This window comes from Mustela nigripes, chromosome 9 (genome assembly GCF_022355385.1).
Source record: "Mustela nigripes isolate SB6536 chromosome 9, MUSNIG.SB6536, whole genome shotgun sequence".
NCBI classification, from domain to species: Eukaryota; Metazoa; Chordata; class Mammalia; order Carnivora; family Mustelidae; genus Mustela; species Mustela nigripes.
In genome coordinates this window covers 79704440-79726469 of record NC_081565.1, presented here as the reverse complement: position 1 = coordinate 79726469, position 22030 = coordinate 79704440, and the positions used below count along the sequence as shown (strand labels likewise).

The following is a 22030-nucleotide window of genomic DNA, read 5'->3' as shown; positions in this document are numbered from 1 at the left end:
TCCTAGTTAAGAGAAGCTTGCTTGTGATCACAGAAGTCTTGTTACTCTGAGTGCTCTACTAGGGAATGAATGACCTTGGGTCACCTTGTCTCCAGCTCTGTCTTACAGATGGGGAAACAGAGGCACTTGCTGTCCAGTCTGTGCAAGGTCACACTGACGGTAGAACCTCTTCATATATTTTTTTCTGCTCTCAATTTCTTAATTCTATTAAAAACCACCCCTCCCGAACCCCAAACCAAGACCTTTTTGTATTTACTGTGCCCCAGCACATGTATTATCATGATTCCTCTCAGTAATGAGGAGGTTGGTATCAGCCACATTTCACTGCTGGGGAGCAGAAACGATCCTTCAGGTTCTCAAGTTCAACTGACAGTTAGTGGTAATGACAGGGTCCATAGCCCAGGTTTGCTGACTCTAGAGTCCTCGCTCTGGACTTCAAACTAAAAATGCCCCTCCCTTCTCCTTTTCTTTCGCCTAGAAGTAGTCTCGAAGTTCTAATGATGCAGCAGCCTCCAACAGGCTTCTCCACCCCATGCCCTGGCCAAGACATCAACAGAGTTCTTTATCCAGCTCCTTTTTGATCCCACTAGTTCTCCGTTCAAAGTGCAACATTCTATGTAAACCCTCACGCTGCCTGTCCTGGCCCTCCCCACTTTGGCCTGCCCCCACCTAGAGGTGTTTCCCCACTTCTCTCTGCATTTGGCTAATGCTGTTCCCTAAGTCCTAGAATACCCAATTCACCCCTGTCTTGTCTACAGAAATCCTCCTCCTCTACCAAAGGCTTTACGCGACTTCCCTTGAGAATGCAAGCTCGTATCGATGCAGCATAGCTCTCCACCTAACCCAACTGGATTTTTTTTGCCGGTTGTTTCTTGCACTTGTCCGTTTTATCTGCCCAGCTTGCAAGATATTTGAGGGCAGGGACCATGTTTGACCTGACCATGATTTTTGATAGAACTTTCATATTGGCTATGAAGTAGTCGATCTTAGAAATGGAAGGGAACTTGGAAGTATCTTAGCAATCATGGGAACTAGAAATCATTGGGTTCAATTCTTCTGCTTTACAGGGAAGGACAGTGAGAGCCAGAGAAAGTGAGTGACTGGGACCTCCGAGCTAGCCGTCTAATCATCAACCACTCATCTAGTTCATGATTAAAACCAATGCTGCTGCAGAAACTCTCGGTGGACCTGTGCCTCTCAGAATTTAGTGTGCACAACTCTCCCAGGGAACTTGTCAAAAATAGAGCTTCTGGTCCTGTAGGGCTGGGGTGGGGCCTGTGGTTTTGCATCTCTGACTAGCTTCCCAGGGACCACATGAGAAGCAAGGATCACAACTCTTCCACAGACCAAAGATTCTAAGCGGTGTCTTGTGTTTCTCATCGTGCCAAAAGATAGAAAGATCACTCAATATTTTATATGAAACTCACAGGAACAGCACGAACAGGAGAGATACCGGAGGAATTACTCAGGCGACCATAAAGAAGAAAACACAGCTATTTTCAGTGACCCAAATGATCACCAATGACCTAATCCCCTGGAGAATAAGAGGCAAGATTTCTTTTTAAAGGAAGAATTTAAAGGAATCCATTAATTGTTTTTGTTATTGTCATGGTTTAGTAACTCCAATGATTTGGGGGTTAAGAGGCTAATTAAAACAAAGGGATAAAATGACACTTAATGATGACCCGAAGATGTCAACTTTTAAAATTATGAATTTACACCCATAAAAAGCAGGTTAGTCGGGAACTCTCCAGGAGCTTATAATGTAACACAGCTAACTCATGTGCCAAATCAGCAGCTTCAAGGTCATAAACGGTTGTCTCCAGAGCAATTAATAAGTAGTCAATGTGACTGGAAATTAGGAGCTGTTTTGGTTGTCAAGATAAGCAGTTTTGACTGTCTACCTGTGAGCTCACTGACTGCTAAGGGATCACCTTGCAAGTAACAAGAAGCCCTCCTGATGCAGATACTCTATCCTGTCACCTGGGCAGTACTCTGACACGGTGAGGCGTGCTTCCATTTATGGATTTTCTAACCATGAGCAGTATCACACTCTATCATCAGGTATGGGCACTGTAAGTCCTTTGGCCAATTTGCACACCTTCGCTTATGATACGGGGGTGATCCCAACCACCTCACAGGACACCGTGAGGACTAAATTGTGGAAAATCACCTGGTATGACAGAAAAACCAATACATGAAAACTGAATGAAGGTTCCAAACACTCACCTTATAAATGGCTTCTGCCTACAACAAATAACTTGCCTTTAACTCTTCAGCAGATGGGCTAAAGGAGCAGTTTGTTTCTCAGTTCTGAGTTATCTGGGGGCGTGACTGGTGCAGGTGTTTATCTACATGAAAGTACCTGTCAAGAGCAAAAATGCTCCTTTTGCCCTGGGCTGCCTAAACCATCCTTCGCCCACATGCCCTTAGTCACTCACTGTATAATTTCTAAGTTGCCCAGGCCTAGAATAAGCTCCTTTTCTTTTCTATCTTTAGCACCTCGCCTGTAGCAGAAGCCTGTGTGATGAGCTAATGACACCCAGACAGCACTTCGGGAAATTTCTATATAAAATAGGAGTTTGGGGCGCCTGGGTGGCTCAGTGGGTTAAAGCCTCTGCCTTCAGCTCAGGTCATGATCTCAGGGTCCTGGGTTCGAGCCCCGCATCGGGCTCTCTGCTCAGCAGGGAGCCTGCTTCCTCCTCTCTCTCTCTGCCTGCCTCTCTGCCTGCTTGTGACCTCTGTCTGTCAAATAAATAAATAAAATATTTTTTAAAAATAGGAGTTTGCTCTGGTTGAAATTGTCCTATTGGATCTGTTCTTAGGTGCTTTGGGGGCATATAGTGTGATTTTCACAAAGAACACACATTTTGAGTTCTGAACCACAAGCTTATGAATTAAATTTTGTGAGACGCTGAGAGAAAACTACGGATTTCTTTTGCTCCAGGGGCACAGGGCTTTGGTAGCTGAAGCCCGAGTTTTTATTCTGCCTGATGATGCTAAAGGTCTTTCTGGGTAGCAAGTGACTTCACTGAAGTTTTTTCTAAAGCTACTCTTCCTGCCAAGTCCGTAGAAATGTTACTATTCACTCATCAAAACAGGACTTGACTTCACCCATGGCCTCACTCTGAACTAAACTTGGAGGTCACAGGGGCGTCAGAGACCAGACAATATGGTTCTGCCTTTGTAACACCCAGGGTGGGCAAAGGCTGGTGGTGTGTGTGTGTGTGTGTGTGTGTGTCTGTGTGTGCACCCGCACGTGTATGTGTGTGAGGGATCGCCATTACAACTTAGGACAGGCTGGGGCTGTTTAATTAAAATATAATTTAAAATTCTGGACTGGATTGGAATTCTGAACTGGAGAGTTGGAGGCATAATTTGGCTGTGATGACGAATGAGTCACCCTTGTAGGCCTAAATTTTGACCCCGGTCACCTTGCACGCCTTTTTAAATGAAAATGTAAAAGAACTGCAGAATGATAAATCTGGCCACGCTCCTGGAAACAGTAAATCCTCTTCCTGGTCTTGTAACACCATCTTTAATTCTGGGAAATTATCCACTGGGGTTGGTCAGTAGTGCTTGCTTGGAGGAGTGGTAAGACCACTGTGAACTATCTGAACACTTATTTTGAATGCTTTTCTTCCAAGGCTGTAGGGGGACACTTGGCCCATTTTCCTTTCTGTTGAGAAATGTGATAAGCATCATTTCATTTTTTAAATTCTTTGTAGCCACATCTTTAAATGGGTACTTTTAACTGAAGCTGTGGCCAAGGATGACATGTTGGGTCAGATTGCTAGATAATTTTGCTGACACCAGTTTCCTAAGCCCCTGGAGCTATGAGTTTTGCAGCAAGAATTTCACACTGAGGGTGGTTCCGTATATGTGAAAGCTCCCTAGAAGGAAAATACTCGGAGAGCAAATGTGTGGTGTCACTGGTTATTGCATTCCTAGTGGCTGACCCACAAAACTTTGGAAGTGAAAAATGCCATTGCAATTTAGTCTATGTTGTTTTTGTGATTCCTCAGTGTTAAATATCAGGTACGTCCAGGTGATAGCTGCTGGCTGAGAAGTCAGAGCCAAAGGTTTAGAAATATCAAACTCCACAGAGCATATAAATAGGTCAGAGTAGGGGTACTCTCTATATTTTCTGCCAGAATTATTTAGCATAAAATCTTCTAGAGGCAACGAGATAGGAATCGTCTAAAGCAAAATGTGTTTCCTGCAGGAGGGTTGGTTCTTTCCTTCCTTTTCTATAGGTCTATGATCGGGTCCAGAAGTTTCAGTGATATATTCTAGTTTTAATCTCTGTTTCAGAAAGCCCTCCCAAAAGTACTGCAAATTCAGTGGCCTGAAGATTAAAAGGTAGAAAGTAGAAATCAATGGAACAATTACCAAACCCCTCAAATACCTTACCACGCTTATGGAAAGCTGCCTAGTAAGCCAACGTCTGATGATTAGTTGTTTTGTTTGGTGAAATGGATTTCATTTAATTTCGTATTTGGTATGAGTCAGTCAGTGACGAGTCCCAGATTAAATTTGCATAATTCAAAGACAGACAATTAAAAAAAAATCAAATTCCGTCCCCAAACGTTTGAAGAGCATACGATCATGGATGGACGTGTTGCCAACGGACTCCGCACCCCCGGAAGCACCCTCCCACCCCAATCCTCCCCCTGGCCATGCTCAAGAGAATGAGGCTTTCACCCGAGCGGACTCAACAGTTAGAGCTTTAAGTGTGACAATGAAGCAGAGGAACAATTACCTAAATTATATAAAAACGGTAATCACGGGCTCAACCTGATCTAATAAACAGTGAATAGCAAGGGAAAGCCTGAAGATAATTATGTGAACGACTGGAGAGGTTTAAATACAAGCCCTTAATTAGGTTATACTTACCTGGTCCACAAGTCAGCTCAGCATTAATTGGAAGAGATGGTGATTAGTAGCAAAGAAGATTCTGTACACTCGAGTCCCGCCCTGCCCCGTTTTCTAAAGAACCTATAGCCGTAGCCCCAGATAAAGAAGAGTCTTTGAGAGAGGGAAGGCCCGATCTCTGCTGTGGGGCCGCATCTCGTGACTGCTCTCTAAGTCAGTTTTAAAAGGTTACCGAGAATGCCTTCTACTAAGACAATGTCTAACCCAGAGCTTTAGTATCTTATCTTCTTCCTTGGTCCTCATATTCTCACATTTAGGAGGCACCTGCATGAACTGCCGGGTCCCCCAGTAGCCCAGGAATGGCATTAGGGGCCTGCAATTTGGTAGGGCCTTGGCTCGGTGCCGAGACCAGAAGGGAATGAGGATCCCTCACTCACTGTCAGCTGTGGGAGTGTCTCCTGCCTGGGTCCCGGTTTCTTTGTGAAGTGAGCAGGATGCTGGACCCAGGGCTACTGCACGTTCCCAGGCTTGTCAAGCCTGGGAATCGAGGACAGGATACCACAAAGTGCTGGGAAAAGCTCGGAAAATGGTCCCATTAACCTAGGATGTAATTTTACAAAGACCTCCTCCTGCTCATAGCTTTTGAGTTTAATTAACCTCATCAAATAACAGTAATTTTCTAATTCTACTGCAAAGTTTTCAAAACCCTTACAAGAGAGCTAGAATAGAATAGTAATTAGCTTCCCTTCAAAGCATCTATAGTCGATACCAAGTACAGGACAGAGAAGACACAGAACTGACGGCAAGTCTGGAGGGGTCCTGGTTCAAGAATTATCTATGTCATTAAATAACCGAGTAACTCTGGGAAAAGAATTTAACTTCTCTGGGCTCTGGTTGCCTCGTCTATAAAACAGGTAGGGTGAGATTACTTAGTAGTTTTTGAGCCTGGCTGAATAGAATAACCTGGCTATTTAAAAAAAATACTTCAAATGCCCAGGTTCCAATCCAGACCAATGAGGGAGACTCTCTGGGAGTGATTCTTGGCCACGGGCATCTGTAGCAGCCCAAGGTCATTGTGATCCCCCAAGCAGAGAGCCACCGTATCAATCTTTCCAGCATTTTGGGTGACCGAAGCTCTGTGATGTCATGCTGTACTTCCTAGGGGAAGACACACAGATATAATGTCTCTGAGCAGATTATGGTTTCCCTATGGCCCACCATATTTTAATAAAGATTCTCTTTTCTCCAACTGAACCTTCTACCAAACTCCGGTGGATTCTACCTCATAATGTGTCCAGACCACAATGGCATTTTGAAGACCCAAATGCCTCATATTGGGCTGTCTTGAAGGTAAAAATTAATGTTATGTATATAATAAAAAAAAAATAAAAGTCAAAATTGATCTGCCCTCTAGAAGTTTTTTGCCCACCTTGCTAAAAATCATCTCAACTTTCAAATATTCTTGTCAGGAACACGGATCAAAGACACCAAGTTAGCTGACCTGTTTCCCTTCAATCATGGTGAACACTTAGCCACGCCTTCCCCATCTGAAGACCGACTGACATTCTTTAACAGACAGTGGTTGCTGATTTTTCCCTTTGTCCAAACTGCATGCCAGTTCGTTGGGGAGGGCAAGAAGTAAGGGAGGCCCGCGTTGGCACAAAACCTGCCTGATAAAGCCAGACATCTGACCTGCTGTCAGCCCGTCCCTTGGTCTAGACAGGAGAATCAGAATAACTCAAGGCCGGGTATTCAAAGTGGACAAAATGTTCATTGTCTCTGGATAGGAGGGACTCTCACTCGCTAAATATTTGGTTGTATGAAGAAAAAAAAAAGTAGAAGAAAAGAAAGAAAGAAAACTGGTCCTCGTTTGGCTGATAAGACTCTGAAAGAAAGGCTTCTCCTCATGGAGTCTGCTAGGAGACCATCAAGGACACGCAAGACCTAATCTGAGGGCCGGCTTCATGGTCACGCTGCTCAGAAAGGCAGTGCTTAGTCTAATGCTCTGCACCTGCTATCCTGAGGTCCTTAACAGTTTTAACCTTGAATCTGTGTTTTGTACGTGAAGTCTGATGGGACAGGAGAGCATGTGCAGAGGGCTTGGGACCTCAGCTCACACGTGGTCCACGGTCCCACATCCCACCCCCTCCTGCTGCCTCCCTGGGACAGGGGATCTCAGTCACCAGCTCCCACCTCCAGTGTCCCTGCTGGTCCAGCCTCCCCATCTCAATGTCACCTAGGGCAGCAAAGGAGTTTGTGCCCCATCACTGACTGGGACCTGAGCACTGGTGAGGACAGGGGCGGGGTTGGGTGTATTCCTTGTAGCATTTAGAGACAGAGAAGGAAGTAGCTGTCTCCACTTTAGGCTGCCCAGGCCATGGTGTGTTTCCTAGGTGACTTGCTGGAAAGTCTCACCCACACCAGATCCCGAGCAGGTCCCACGACAGAGACAGCCATTCCCTGGATCGCTGCCTGTCTACTGTGAGTTGGGGTTGTCAGCCATGGGAATAAAAGAAGATTGCTTTCCCTGCCCCAGCTGGGGGCCTACACTTTCATTTTACACGGGGATCTACAATCCTGTAGCTGACCTTTCCTGACCTGATGGCCGACAGATAGTTCTGCATGTCACAGAGCTATGTGGGGCTTGGGGAGGGCTATGGGAGTTCAATGTCATACATATTCACACTCCCAGAGCAGAGCGGAAGAGTTGCCTCTTCAAGTTTTTCTTCTTCTGCCAGTGTCATAATATACACATATCATGTATCAGCTGTGCGACGTGCGGCACAAAGCTTGCAGGCCCGATTCAAGTGCCCTATGATGTCACTGGGTAGACACTCCATGATGATCACCATCTACTAACCCACTTCCTCATCTGTGGCCTGTTCTCTCATCTGGGGTGGGGGGCACACTTCATTCTCGGCATTATCAGAGTCTCAACTCCAGCCAAGAACTTTGGCCCCTCATGGATTCTTTTCCATCCCTTGGCTTACTTTTCTTTTCTTTCTTTCTTTCTTTTTTTTTTTTTGCAGCACTTTTCTTAAAGGATGAACTTAGATGACTTTTAATTAATGCATGGGTCTAGAGGATCCCCAGTGTATATGGTTCCATCCCATACTGTGAATGGGAACTGTGCTGAGCTGGGGACTTTAATGGCTTTGTGTAGGGGAAATACATCCCCTGGGTGGATGGGGACACTGCCACATTTCCACTGCCCTTGGTTCTGTAGAGGCCAAGACTAATTACCTCCCCCCACAGGCCACGGTTTCCCCCAGGCCTTACTGGGAGCTGCACACGGCACCCTTTTCTTCCCAATACACGGCTCAAAATTGTTCTTACTCTAATGTATAGCTCTGGATTGATTTCTTAGGGAAAAATGATGAGAATAACTCAGTCAGGCATTCATGGGGAAGAAAACCCTGTAGCAGTTCGGGGGATAGAGGGAAAGGGGAAGAGAGATGAGAGGGAGAGAGGTGGCTTTTTCCCCATTTTTAGTCTGTGACTAGTGTAAAGTGGCTTCCCTTGCATTTTGCAGTATGCTGCTCTAAGCAGAATTTCCTCTCCAAACTCAGAAAGCTTCGCAGTGTGCCTGAGAGCAGCCACTGGTCCGCCCTCAACTAACTCTGTCTGTCAGAAGCAAGCCTGTTAACATAGAGCATTTCTAGAATTTCCAAAAACATATGGTGTACTGTTCTCCTGGGGAAAAAAAAAAAAAAATCTGTCGGCCAAGTAGGGAGAGTTTCATGATGAAAGCTGCAATTTAGAAGCAACAACTCTTAGAAGTAAAATTTGTATTATTTCCTAAAGCCTCTGTTCCAAACAAAACACTTTTCATATGGAGCTCTTCTCCTGAGCTCATTATTGGACACAGCTGCTTGGAGGAAAAACACTCGCTTTAGACGGCAAGATCTCTGGCAGGACAGTCTGGGATGATCATTTCTACCTTGAACTGAAAGAAATGCTAGTTACCGGCAGAACAAAACAGAAACCTAAAGGTAAGAATTTTTTTTTTTTTTTTAACCAAAGGAGACAGAAAAACATGCCCTAAGGGATGAGACCCAGAGAGTAACAGAATAAACATGGGTCACTGTAGAAAGCTACTTGTTATTATTATTTATAACAACAGTCACTGTGTCCAGTAACCATACTAACCATACTCTCCTCCCATTCTACGGAGGAGAGCAGATATGCACAAGGCCAAGGTTATCAGAGCCCCTTGCCCAGCTGGGATCGGGCAGACGTGGGATCAAGCCCAAAGGCTCCCTCTCCGGCTCTTTGCCCGAGATGCGAGGAAGGTGTGAGGAAGACCTTGGGAAGTGACCGCATGGGTTTCTGATTACCATGGCTTTGTTGGAATGGCCACCTCCTTGGAACTCAATGGTCCCGAAAGCATCCGTCGGGCTGAGCTGTGTGTGCTTGCTGATGGACCACTTCTCGGACTGGATGTCATTTCGGGAGAGGCGACTCTCATTTTTCTCATTCTGAAGAACGGAGATACTGGGAGTGAGGCCCACATGCTGGCCGATCAGACGCCCACAGCAACACCTGCAACAGAAGAGGTCAAGGTGAATCCCTTGTCTCTGCCATGATTGGAGCACCCACTTCGGACGACCCGCAGGAGACACGGACAGACCGTAGCCAGCCAGTCAGCTCTCCGGCCACTCCGGCAGAATCCCATGATGTGGCTGTATGAGGCAAATAGTGAACTCAGGATTTACTTGCCATAGCAATTTTCTTTTCGGCCCCTTCTCATTTCCTTTAGTTGGAGAAGCTAACATGCCTCCCGGCTTTCTCCACCCGCCTCTCTCAGACCTGCCATATTGTTCAGGATCGGAACCTGGGAACAAAAGCCCTACAGGTTTTTCTACCTTTCACTCCTCCCGTCGATCAAATCTTGCATGAAAGCCACTGCGAGGCTTTGAGGGGAGGATTTTAACGTGCACATTTAAATAAGGACTCTCACTCAAACGTGAGTCACAACCTAACTTGTCTTTCCCCGGCTGACATTCACTGTCAAATGTCCAATTCTGGGAATAAAAACCTACAGCTTAAGTGTTCCCAAAGAAACAATGAAAATATTATTCACAAGATATTTGAAAACAAAATTCAATTTGGAAACGGCCTTCATGCTTTCCCACTACCACTATTAAAACGTTAGTAATAATACTGGTACCACTACTAAAACTGTTAGTAAAAATACTGACACATAGTTATCACTTATTAAATACTAATGATGATCACATTTATTTTATGAATAAAATATTGCAGTTTTGAAGGTTTAAATACTAATGATGATCACATTTATTTTATGAATAAAATATTGCAGTTTTGAAGGTTAGGAAACATGCTCAAGGTTACACAGCAAGTCTATATGACTCTACAGACTGTATTTTAAATTGTGGGGCACCTGGGTGGCTCAGTGGGTTAAAGCCTCTGACTTCGGCTCAGGTCATGATCCCAAGGTCCTGGGATCGAGCCCTGCATTGGGCTCTCTGCTCAGCAGGGAGCCTGCTTCCTCCCCTCTCTCTGCCTGCCTCTCTGCCTACTTGTGATCTCTGTCAAATAAATGAATAATATCTTTAGATTGCTTGGTTACGTTGCCTTTTCATAAAGGCATTTCCAGACATTCAGATTTACTACATCCCAAATGCTTTGTAGCTCATATGTTTTAAGGCAAAATGAGGAAGGTAAGGAGAATACTAAAGGTAAGGTAAGTAGGATACTACAAACGTGCTCGGACAGGAATCTGCTGGTCAGCAATCTAGTCAGTAATCTGCTAGGAGTCTTTTGTTTAAAAAGTTCTTTTTCATTATAGCAGAGAATGTTGGTACAAACCAAGCATTTTGATGAAATGCCGAGAAGAGAAAAATCAGTAACCATACTAAAAATACACATAACCCACTTATAGATGGTGATTAATTCCTTCCCAATGGGGTATCTGTTATTTTGTACAGGCTTTTAGAGAATTAACCACAGGCATGGTATATTATGTGGGGTATACATAGAAGATTGTTACAGAGATGCCCAGCAAATATAAAAAATAAAAATCTTTGACATTGGTTCCCTTGCAATGGATAGTCATTACTATTGTAGTTCTGTTCCCGTAATTGCTACTCTGTGTTCTCACTTCATTATAGAAACAGCAAGATTACCTATGGGGGTCTTTGGTGCTGGGTATGATGTGAACACATTCTCTTTTATAAAATGCTCTTTCTATCCAGGATTTCTGAGCCTGAAAAAAAAAAAAAAAGAAGAAGAAGAAAGGTGAACATAACCTTGATGTATTCTTGTCAGGGAAGCAAATTTTCATAATCATGTAATAGACTAGTATTTCATAAACCAAATTGAAATTGTGGTTACTTCACACATAAACGCTGCATATAACAAAATCAATTGCTGCCAGTACCTGTTGATTAGGTTAACCTCGTAACATTCAGTCCAAGAAAATGACCATAATTAAAAAAAAAATGTTAGTGATGGAACCATATACAAATTCTTGATCATTTCTGAAGGCAGAGAACAATGCTATTTATGGAGGAAATGAAAAACACAGAGCTACGGTATGTTTATATCCCCATACATAACAAATATTCAGGGGCAGAAGGAAATAAATGTAAATCAGGATGAAGATCTCATGGCTAACACTTCTCTTTCTTTGTGGAAAGAAAGAGAAACTGAGGTGCCTGGGGCATTCAGTCAGTTGAGTGTTCAGTTCTTGATTTTGGCTCAGGTCATGATCTCAGGGTCATGAGATCAAGCCCCACGTTGTTGAGGAATCTGCCTGAGATTCTCTCTCTCCCTCTGTCCCTCCCTCCACCTCTCCAAAAAGAAAGAGAGAGAGAGAGAGAAAAGTGGTAAGAGAATTACAAAATTCAAGAGCTCTATTTCATCATGACGTTTTTTTTCCCAATAATCCTAATTAGCCGCACTTAAATGCCAGAGGAAAAAAAGGAAACAGAAGCATAAGGAAGATAAACGCCTTCAACACTTAGTCCAGAACTTCACAGGTAATGCCTTTAGAAGGAAGGAAGATAGCACTCTTTCTTTTCCTTTCTTTTCTTTGTTAATTCCACATGTCTTTCAGCACAGGAAACACAGCTTCTTAGAATGGGCATTGTTGGGACTGTCCACCAGGAAGTCCGGGCACTGAGACTGCGTTCCCAGAAGGATAAAGGAAGCTCCAGAAGACTATACCATCTTTGTTCCAGAGCACAGTGTCCATCCCACAGCCCTTTACCTCTTTCTTTACCAGTTTTTGACAAAGTAGAGGAGTTTCCCATGAGATCCTGTAAGCTACACAGAAGATTCCTTTTCTAAGCATTTAAGACGGAAGTTGTTAAAGCAACGCGTAAAGTTATTTCCATATGGTATCATCTTTTCTTTAACACAGTATCAGGGCTAAATTTATACTCTTGAAATTCTTGCACTCTTGCACTTTGCACTTTGCACTCTTGCACTTTGAAAGGGCCAAAGTGCAACTTCGTGGTTTATTTGGCCTCCGTGTCCACTGCTAACTGTTACAAGCCCCCATATGTTGGCTGTAATTGATACTGACTCTGCCAAGGACCCAAACATCTATATAAACTGTGCCAAGGTCTAGTTTGCTCCCAACCCTTAGTCTCCCATCTCTCTCTGCTCTCCTGATGGAGGCTAGGCAAGCATACAGCACAAAAGGCAGGAGTTATCTCATATGACAAAAACATCGTAAAAGTAGCAACATGGGAGATGCTTGCATTTCTCAGTGTTTATGCACTGTCCACACGAAAAGGAGCGCCCAGCCTGCCTCGAGATCCCTGGGTCCAGGTGGCCCTCTGCACCCTCAAACCACAAAAGGTAACATTTGCAATTCTGTTTGTCAGCTGGGCATGAAGAAAGCCCCAGTGTCTCTTTACAAAGATTTTTCTTCTCAAATATATAGGAAAAGCAAGTGGCTGCATCTTTGCAACAGAAATAAGCCGAGCAGCGTAGATAACCAGGCTTTATCTTTGTGAAAAGCCTGTAAGTTAAACTATTCACAGGCTGTGATTTTTTCCTAGACACTGAATACTTTCATTGATAACATCTCTTGGCAGAAAGATGGTAAAAATATTCCTCCCTGGACATTTGAAACCAACTTTCCCTACACCTCAGGGAGCAGGAAAGGTAGAATGCACTTTCCTTTCTTCTTTGTGGCCCACTTTGGCGAGAATTCAGAAGGATCTTTTGGAGAAGATTCTGCAAATTTGGGGCAGTGCCAACCAATACTCCCCGAGAGAAAAAAGGCATGGCAGTATCACAAATAGAGCATGAGGTGTGCCATTAGAAACAGTGGCATGACTGGGGACTCTACAGCATGGACAGAGTCACATAATTTTGGGGGTCCTCAGTTTTTCTCATCCATAAAATGGGCACAATACTAATAGCTGCCACTCCAAGTTGTTACCATTATTATTTGGGCACTGTGTTTCACTTCAAGAAAAGGGGCCAGTGCTGGCTCGGTTCTGGTCCTGAAAGTTCAGATGCAGATTCAGAGAAGATCACTATGAACCTGCTCTCACAGTCTTGACCTAGTTTGATTTCTCTTTGTGTTGGGGGATCCGAGGCTCTGAGAAGGCCTCGTTGGCCACAAAAAAATGGCATACAGGAAAGTTATTTAACTTCCCTGAGTCTTTTCTATTAACATGAGGATAATCTAGCCGCCTCATAACACTGTTGTATTTACCAAAGCACGTGATTCAGGGACAGCACCTGGGACTCAGGAGCCACTCAATATTTAACATTTATGAAGGGCTCCTCTTGTGCCTGGAAGTATGCCATATATGTATTATCTCCATGGGTCCTCATAAGGACCTCATGAGGGAAGAGCTACTTTTATACCCACTCTACCATTGAAGGAGTTGAGGGAGAGAGAGATGCAGCAGGGACACTTTAAAGCCAGAGTTTGAGCTTGTGCAGTCTGACTAGAGTTCACACACTTACCCATTCTGCTAAAATGCCTTTCCTCATTATATATTACTGATATTAAATACCCTTGATCTGGCAATACCATCTGGGCATGCTTGGGATTGCCTTGGTTTTTAGAGAGAGTTGGACTCCTAGAGGCAAACCTTAGACCCAGCATAGACTGCACCTTTCTCTCCTCTTTCCCCTGCTCTGTCCCCACATGTGGAATAATACATACTCTACTCTCCGTTCTACCTCTCTCCTTAGGAGAAAGGATTGGGGGACATTAGGAAGACATTGTAATAGGAGCAAGAAGTAAAAGGGGGGGGGGGTCATTATAAGAGCTCTAACAAAGAAAGGTGATTCCAACAGGATTCCTAACTTGAGAATCTAGAGGACCATGACATAAGAATTAGACTTTCCAAGGACACCTTGATTATTTGTCTCACTCATGGATCCCAGTTTCAACTTGGAAGGCCCTAGAAGTTTTACTCAGAATTACTACATAGAGAAATGGCCAACTGGTTAGTTTTTAAAAATAAAGTAACTTGACTTGTTACAGTTTAGAAACTTAATTGCCTTCCTGAAGCCAACAATCTCACCTCACTGTTAGTGAAAGGAATGAAGATCAATTTCTATTTCTTACTACCAGCAGCTTAACCATTTCCCTTGCAAAGGCATGGAAAATTGGGAGGAGGGTAGGGGAAAGAATATAATAGAAAAAAAAAATCTTTCCAGCATTCATAATTGAATTTTTTTTTGCAAAAAAAAAGAGTATAAAACATAATAGAAAGAGCACATGTATAACACATGAATTAGAAATGCTACAAAATATCGTGCATAATTGATTATGCTCTACTGTGGGCTTTGCTGTATTATGCTTTAATTCAGGTCTTCAATGTGGATAGATATTAGATTTTTAAAATTATTTTCTAGAAGAGAATAAATTTGAAGTATAATCACAGTTTAACTTGTTCCCCAAACTAATTCCTTTCTCTTTTGTCCAAAGGCTTTGAACTGCTCTGCGTGAACTTCATACTTGGCTTAAATATCCAAGTAAGTTAGCTCAGAATGGCTATCCTTGTTGTTAGAAAGCATGAAATAGTTTTGACATGCCACGATTCTCACTGACCCTTTAATTCTCTTCTAATACAAAACTTCAATGGACAGGATGCCCTAAAATCTTTTCTTTTTAAATTGGCTTCGGAAGTCTTGTGTACTCTTAGAAAAGATGGCTTCCATCGGACCTTAGAAAATCACTTTGTACGTTCTTTTTTAAAGGTAGAACAGCCACATCACCATGACTGAGTTCATGAAGGGCGATTTTCTTTCTTGTCTTTCTGCATTATCAGTCATGTGTGATGTGTAATAGGGAAGTGGTTTCTAAGGCTAATAATTAAAGGACATCATATTGCAAACAAAAACAAGGACATTTGAGTCTTGAACAAAGTATCATGATTACCCTGAAAGAATAAAGCACTAATTTTGCAAGTAAAATGTACAGTCAATAAAGGATACAAATGATAGAAACAAACAAACAAAAGCTGTAATATTGCCTCTTAAAGGGAAAAAAGTTATTTCATTTGGTCAGGTTTCACTTCTTTTTCACAAAGGTTCTGCTGCAAACATTCATTCTCCCGATGATTCTGATGCTTCATACTCCTGATTTCCACCCCCCGCCCCCTCCCTCACCCCCAGCTACAGGACCAAGAACTTCTCCAGGCAGGAATGGTTGATAAGCACATACATCAAGTATATGCTAAATCTGTCTCCAAAAAGTCTTGGAAACCACTACTGTAATCCAGCTTTTAGGAAGGTAACTTAACAGAACAACAACCCAGACCAGTAATGACAAGATGAGAGACAGCAGAAAAGAATCCACTAAATCTATAGAACAAACTGAAATTTCACCATGTTCCTTGAGACTCTCCTGTTTCAGATGTACGCTCTGTCCTAATCAGAACAAAAACACCAAAGACCCAAAGGTAATGAATGCCTGTATTCCTTTTTGACTCTAGCTTTCCTTCAGCATCAACCTGGGCAATCTTTTGGTCTTTCTCTAGGTCCCCCGGATCCACTTTTGGGAGGTTGAACAAGAAGAAAACAAGCCGAAATCATTTTACCTGAGCACCGACTCTGGGTGGTGGCAAAGGCAGTCCCACGAGCAGCTCCTGTTGCTTTCATTTTGCTGTGTCTGGGGCTGGTCATCCCGTTAATAATGCTCTTATGACCGCCCACTGGAAAAAAAGCCACTTGCCCAGCTCTTCCCCCAAGAGACGTTTCAAGTAAGCAATGAACTTGGGCAGATTAGCCCCTTGGAATGTGCCGCTTTGGGATTAGCCTCACTAAGAATCCCATGGACATTCCCTTGCAGCCCTCAAACACTGCTTGATTTGAACATCTAATCTGACGCCAGAAGAAAAACAAATCCCCGGAGAGATCGGATTTAACTGGCACAAGTCCTGACAGGCTCCCCGCGCCACCCCCCCCTCCCTTTCCTTTTTCCATTTTCAGAGAGAAGGCTTCTGAAAGTGTGATAAGGTGTTCTGAGTTCTGAAAAGTTCAACTCGGGAAAGCAAACCCTTCTAAGGAAACTGTGTATTAATGCTCCCAGTGGTTCGAACACACAGGGGGCATTGTTCCTTCCTCCCCAAAGAATGGGAAGATACGTTTCTTTACAGAGGAATGGCTCAACAACTCTGCATGTTTCAAAAAGAATAGTTTGGTCCTCAAACCTGAGCTCAAGCAGGATGAAGTTGGACTTTGCCAGTGGCTTTCCACAACTTCTAAAATGTCAATAAATGATAAAACTTGTCTGATGGCACTTCCCGTCCTTGGTCCCTCCCTTGGAATTGCAAATGTGTGATTAGAAACCTACAAATGTGTGATTAGAAACCTACACTCTCCTGTTTCCCGGTGACAGCGAGGAGCGGTGAGCATTCCAGGGACAGAGACGTGGACTGAAAGCAGTCACACCAGCGTGGTTTGTGACCTGTGGCGGCCCAAGTGGGAGCTTCTGGCTCACACAAAAAGGGCTCTCTCAAACATCCCCCGGGGGTGAATTTTTCAGATAACAGTAGCTCTTACCTACCTAAGTGAACAAACTGAGAGAGAAAAGACTCCACTTTCAACAATGCACAAGTACTTGGTATAAAGTAAATATATAAGCATGTCCTCTCCAAAGGACTGCTCTCTCCCCACAGACAGAAGCCAGAGCAGAGAGGGGGTGTTTATGCTCAACAACCTGGGCTGTGAATCTGTGAGGGCAGGGCCACTCTGATCTTCATTTTTCCTGACAACACCTAGTAGGTGTTACTTGAACGCTTGTGGGGGGTCATAGCGTGACCCAGAGGACTTACCCAGAACTTGGATGGAATCCTTCTCCTTGATTCTCTGCTGTTTCCAAGACTGATCTCCTTCAAACTCTGGTCTCTCACATACTGAGGTTCCCCAGACACAAGAATCAATAAATTGCTTAATGACCTTCAACCGAGGAGGCAGCCCAGTAAACAACTTACAAGTGGGACACCAGACTGAGCTTTACCCTTAAACACAGCACGGAGAAGTCCCTTCACTTGTCTTCAGGAGTTTGGCTACAGAATGGTTGTAGCGACAGCGTTGACGACATGCATCCCCTCTTTTCAAGCAGTGGGAACACTCCCATGCGTTCTATTCTCAGGGACTCACCAGAGATGCGAGCACAGAAAGATGTTCATTGCGGCTTTATTTATAACACAGATAAATTGGAAACAAAAGTCCATCAATGGGAGCCAATTAAACTATGGCTCATCGCACTTGAGGATCAGAATCCAGTTTCAAAAGACTAATTACCTACAGAAATACACATTTTCACATTCTTATGTGTGAAAGTGGGCATAAAATAGTAAGTGAATAATAATTAGAAATTTTAAATACATACAGACATAATAGGTAGGAACCATATTAAAGTGGAAACTGTGGCTAATTTTTCTTCCTTTTGTTTTTCTACATTTTCCTAAGCTTTTTTCCCCCCTATAATCATATATTTGTAGTCATAAAACTATATTCTTTGTGGTCAGAAGGTTGCCAGTTCCCCCCCATCCCCCACCCTCGCCCCAACTATGAAGCTTAAGATAACAGGAAGTCCCTGGGAAGAGCAGTTCAGGAAGTGACCTAGGAAGAATTCGGTCAAAAGAGAGAGGGCCTGGCCCGCTTAGTCAGGACAGCACGTAACCTTTGACCTCTGGGTGACGAGGTGAGCCCCACACTGGGTGTTAGAGATTATTTTGAAAAAATAGAGAAGGCTCAGTGGGAAGGGGACAGAGAATAGCAGGAGAGAGACCAGAAGGAGGAGGGACAGAAGGAACAGAAGGAGGAAGGAGAGAGGAGGAGGACGTTGGCGGGCGGGTAAGCACCTGAGAGACACGGGGCTGTGGGCTGCAGACTATCTGTGTGACTAAAGAAATTGGTTACGGATGATCCCTCCCATGTAAGAAACATGAAAAATTCATCTTTCTTCAACCTCCTTCCTCACCAGATGCTACTTCAACCCGTCGTCTGACTGACTTTAAATCCTGAGTTCCCTCACATTCATACTGAGGGTTTTAAATGCTGCCTCTGGATTTTTCCTAATTCTGTTCCCTCACTTTTACTCATTTTCCCCCCTTTTTGCTTACTTTTCCTTTACAGAAAGAAATATTTGATAGGGACAAGAATACGGGGCGTCTCCATGAACTTTATGCCAAAGACAAAAATATTACCACCGGAAGCACGAGCACTTTTCTTTAAGAGAAAGGGAGGCCCCAGGTAAAGTCAGGCTGATGTTTTCACGTGAAGCCACAGAGGATCTTCGGGACCCTTTGATTTGAAAAGGTAATTAGTTCCAAAGAGACTCGTTGCTCTGGGTCACACTGTCCATATGGATCTTTTTAAAATCTTGTGCATCACCCAACAACGCAACTCCTGACAGGATGTATTTCCAGCCTGTTTCAGATGTAGTTTAGAGAGAATATAATTTGAATACCAACAAGAGGAAACCACAAGGGTAATGCTGGCTGTGGTTGTTCCTTATGTAGTGGCGGAATACCTTATTCCCCTAATTCATCATTAAAGAGAAAAGTCACACTCGAATAGAATACACTAAAAACTTTCCACGGGCACCTAACTCAATTTTAAGAATGGAAATCAGATTTCCTACCAGTAAAAACTAGGTTTTAAGATGGAAAAATGCATATTTCACCATTCAAGGCATTTTTTTTTTCCCTGTGATGTCCACATCTGATGGCAACAGCAAGAAGCAGCATGATACGGAGGAGGACTCAGCAGACATTTTCTCAGAAGGACCAGATGGGAAATCATTTAGGCTCTTTGGGGGCCCTATAATCTCTGCTGTACGGTTTGGCTCTCATACTGTAGTGCCACAGAGGCTGTGGGCAACACACGAAGCAGCGAGCATGGCTGTGTCTCCCCGAAGTGGGCAGCGGGCTGGGACTGGTGTGTGCTGGTCAGCCCTTGGAACAGGGAAAGGGGGTGTTCATGATAGGGTAGCAGGGGAGGGCTGGTGGGCCGAAGAACCAGGCTTTCCTGGCACCATTCCTTGCGACTCCCGGCTCTTCCTCGAGCATGTCAGGCAACTTCTCACCCAGGTGCCTTTGTTCCTGTTTCTTCTGCCCAGACAGCTGCATCCTGAGATCCCACAGCTTGCTCCCTGCACACATCCGGGGCCACTAAGAGACATTCCTCGACCAGCTCTTGCAAGGCACACTGTGTCTGTCTCACAGCCCTTCACATTACCTGGCAGTATGTCACATCCTTACGTCATTATCTGTCTACTGTCTCTGTCCACCCCTAGAATGGGAATGTTGAGGACAGTGATGCGTTTTGTGATTTCTGTCGCCCAGGCACCTAGAAGTGTGTTTGGGACATCATAGGCATACATAGGGGCTTAGGCACCTTGTTGGACCTCCTTACACATTAGTTTCTCACCTGTAAGATGACAGAAGCAGATGGACCTGTGTTTCCTAAAGGGGGACTTCAGGATGGTACCTAAATGTGCATTTTCAATAGCTGGGTTAAGGTTAAAATATAATATACAACCAAAGGTTAATCCGCAACTTAACAAATGCTATAGCTCGGGGGACCTACGTTTTCCCTTTCGGAGTCATAAAAAAAATATGTAATAAATTAGAGTAAAAACCATTTGCAGGTAAGAGAAAAATCATGACGCAACACAAAAGAGACTGAAACTGGGGAAATGCAGGACCAGTCCCTCGTAAGTGTTCCTTATTTTCATTCTGATGCTTGAAAATGAAAACCAGCGGCCTCCAGAGAATGCTGCCACCAGCACATTCTTCTTGCAGTGATCGGTTCAGCGGCCACTCCTCGGCCCGGTCCCCTCCATGGCACCCCATCCCCAGCACCATCCAGGCAGCTCAGTATTTAAACCTTTAGGATCTGGTCCTGGAGGTATCTTCGTTGGATCTGTCAATTTTCCTCCGAATCTCAGAACATATTATGCTCCAGTAAACTGAACTATTGACTGTTCCCTGTGCACCAGGCTAGTCCAGAATTCTCAACCTCTGAAGACGTCGCCCCATTAGTCCGGAATGCCAAGTTCCAGGATCTGTACTTCGTAAATACGTCTTCGGTCCTCCAGACTCTGGACAACACTGTGTTCTTGAAGACGCTTGGATGGGCACTGCCAGACATAGTAACTCATAACGCTTACTGTTACACTTCCGTGCCTTGCCCACACTTCCATTGGGGAAAAGTCATACAGGCTTATTCTTATTTATTTTCACATTGAAATTTATAATCAACCAATGACCATACTCAGTACTCTGGGTCTGTTATGGTGCTGCCTCATCTGGAACATGTTCCTTTTCCCTTCTATTTGTTACCCTGGCTTCTATGGGAATATGAACGAAAACCTCATTTTTAATAAATCATCTTTGGGGGATAATTCTTTGTGGACTGAAATTATTTGTAAGAAATTTCACTTTATAGTCTCTACACTTCAATCATATACACCTTAACACAAAGTTAAATTATATTTTGTCACCAGACTGGGAAAAGATTCAATAAGTTATACTTTACAATTACAAAGGAAACTCATTTTTTTATCAATGGGTCATGCCAGGTAAATTTTAAATGCGTTCAGAATTCTTCGGTAGAGGTAACATGAATATATATAAGAATGTTAATCTCAAAGGCATTTTCACAAACCATTTAAAAATATATTTCCAGGTTTCTTTGGAAAACTGTTTCTTCATCATAAAGCAGCTAATCACTGCTTGGCAATAACATAAATTTCTAAAGAATTCTACAGTTCACGAATGCTTTCCCAAATAGCATTTCATGAAATATTCACAGTAACTCTGTAAGGCAGGTATTATAAAATTCCATTACTCGAATAAAAAACTGTGGCTTACAGAGGTTACAGCATGCCGAAGTTACACATCAGCCGTCAGGCTTAGCCAGACAAGCCCCATGCCCTTGTGCTCCCTTTCGCTAGAGTACAGAGAGCCCTGCATCCCTTTACACTCTGTGACTGGTTTTAGGAGTGCTGAATGATCTTTTTTCTTCTTTGTAGTGGAATAAGTGCATTTTGGTCATCCCGATCTTAATAAGCATATACATACATCATCAAGCCTAATATATTACTGAAATATTGCATGGGGATGTAGGCTTCTATTTCAAAAGCATCCCAATTAGAGTCCATTTGTTTGAATGTCATATAGCTCATTTCCTACCTGGTACCATAAACATTTAAAAGCCACATACCTACTCTTAGGGACTTATTGGTTCAATTGGCCGAAAAACAGAATCACAATAATGCCGACCCTATTTCAAAGGTAATGGGAAGATGAACTTGACCAGAGAGGAGAAAATTGCAAGAAGGAATTATGACCAACCACACTATGGGAATGAGATTTGACCACCCCCACCGCCGCCCTGCCAACCCCAACGACAAGAGCCAGGAAGTTTAAAAGGACGAGTTCTTTGTTAGAAACACCTGTGTGCACAACCAGTGATGGGGCGGGCTGGGGGCCGGGAGGGGGTGGTGGTTTCTCTATTCATGGAGGCCGTCCCCAAGGGAAATACAACTTTATTTTCTGTGGAGTGAAAGAGGAGTGGGCGCCACCAGACGTCCTCCTCTGTGCTCTTAATTCTGTTTACCTCTCACTCCTCATTCCTGCCCTGCTCTGACTCTGTCGGGAGCCCAAGAAACTAGGCTGAGTGGTGAAATGGAAACATG

The 22030-nt window shown here is 43.7% G+C and overlaps 1 protein-coding gene across 11 annotated transcripts in view; it reads right to left on the bottom strand.

Moving 5' to 3' along the window:
• TRPM3 (transient receptor potential cation channel subfamily M member 3) overlaps window positions 1-22030 on the bottom strand; it is a 487173-nt gene that overhangs the window by 241053 nt on the left and 224090 nt on the right. For all 11 annotated transcript variants that reach the window (XM_059411872.1, XM_059411874.1, XM_059411873.1 and 8 more), the window contains exons 2-3: window positions 11025-11104; window positions 9213-9417 (exon numbers count right to left, since the gene is read on the bottom strand). In XM_059411872.1, the coding sequence (XP_059267855.1) occupies window positions 9213-9417; window positions 11025-11104 (285 nt within the window). The remainder of the gene's footprint in view (window positions 1-9212; window positions 9418-11024; window positions 11105-22030) is intronic.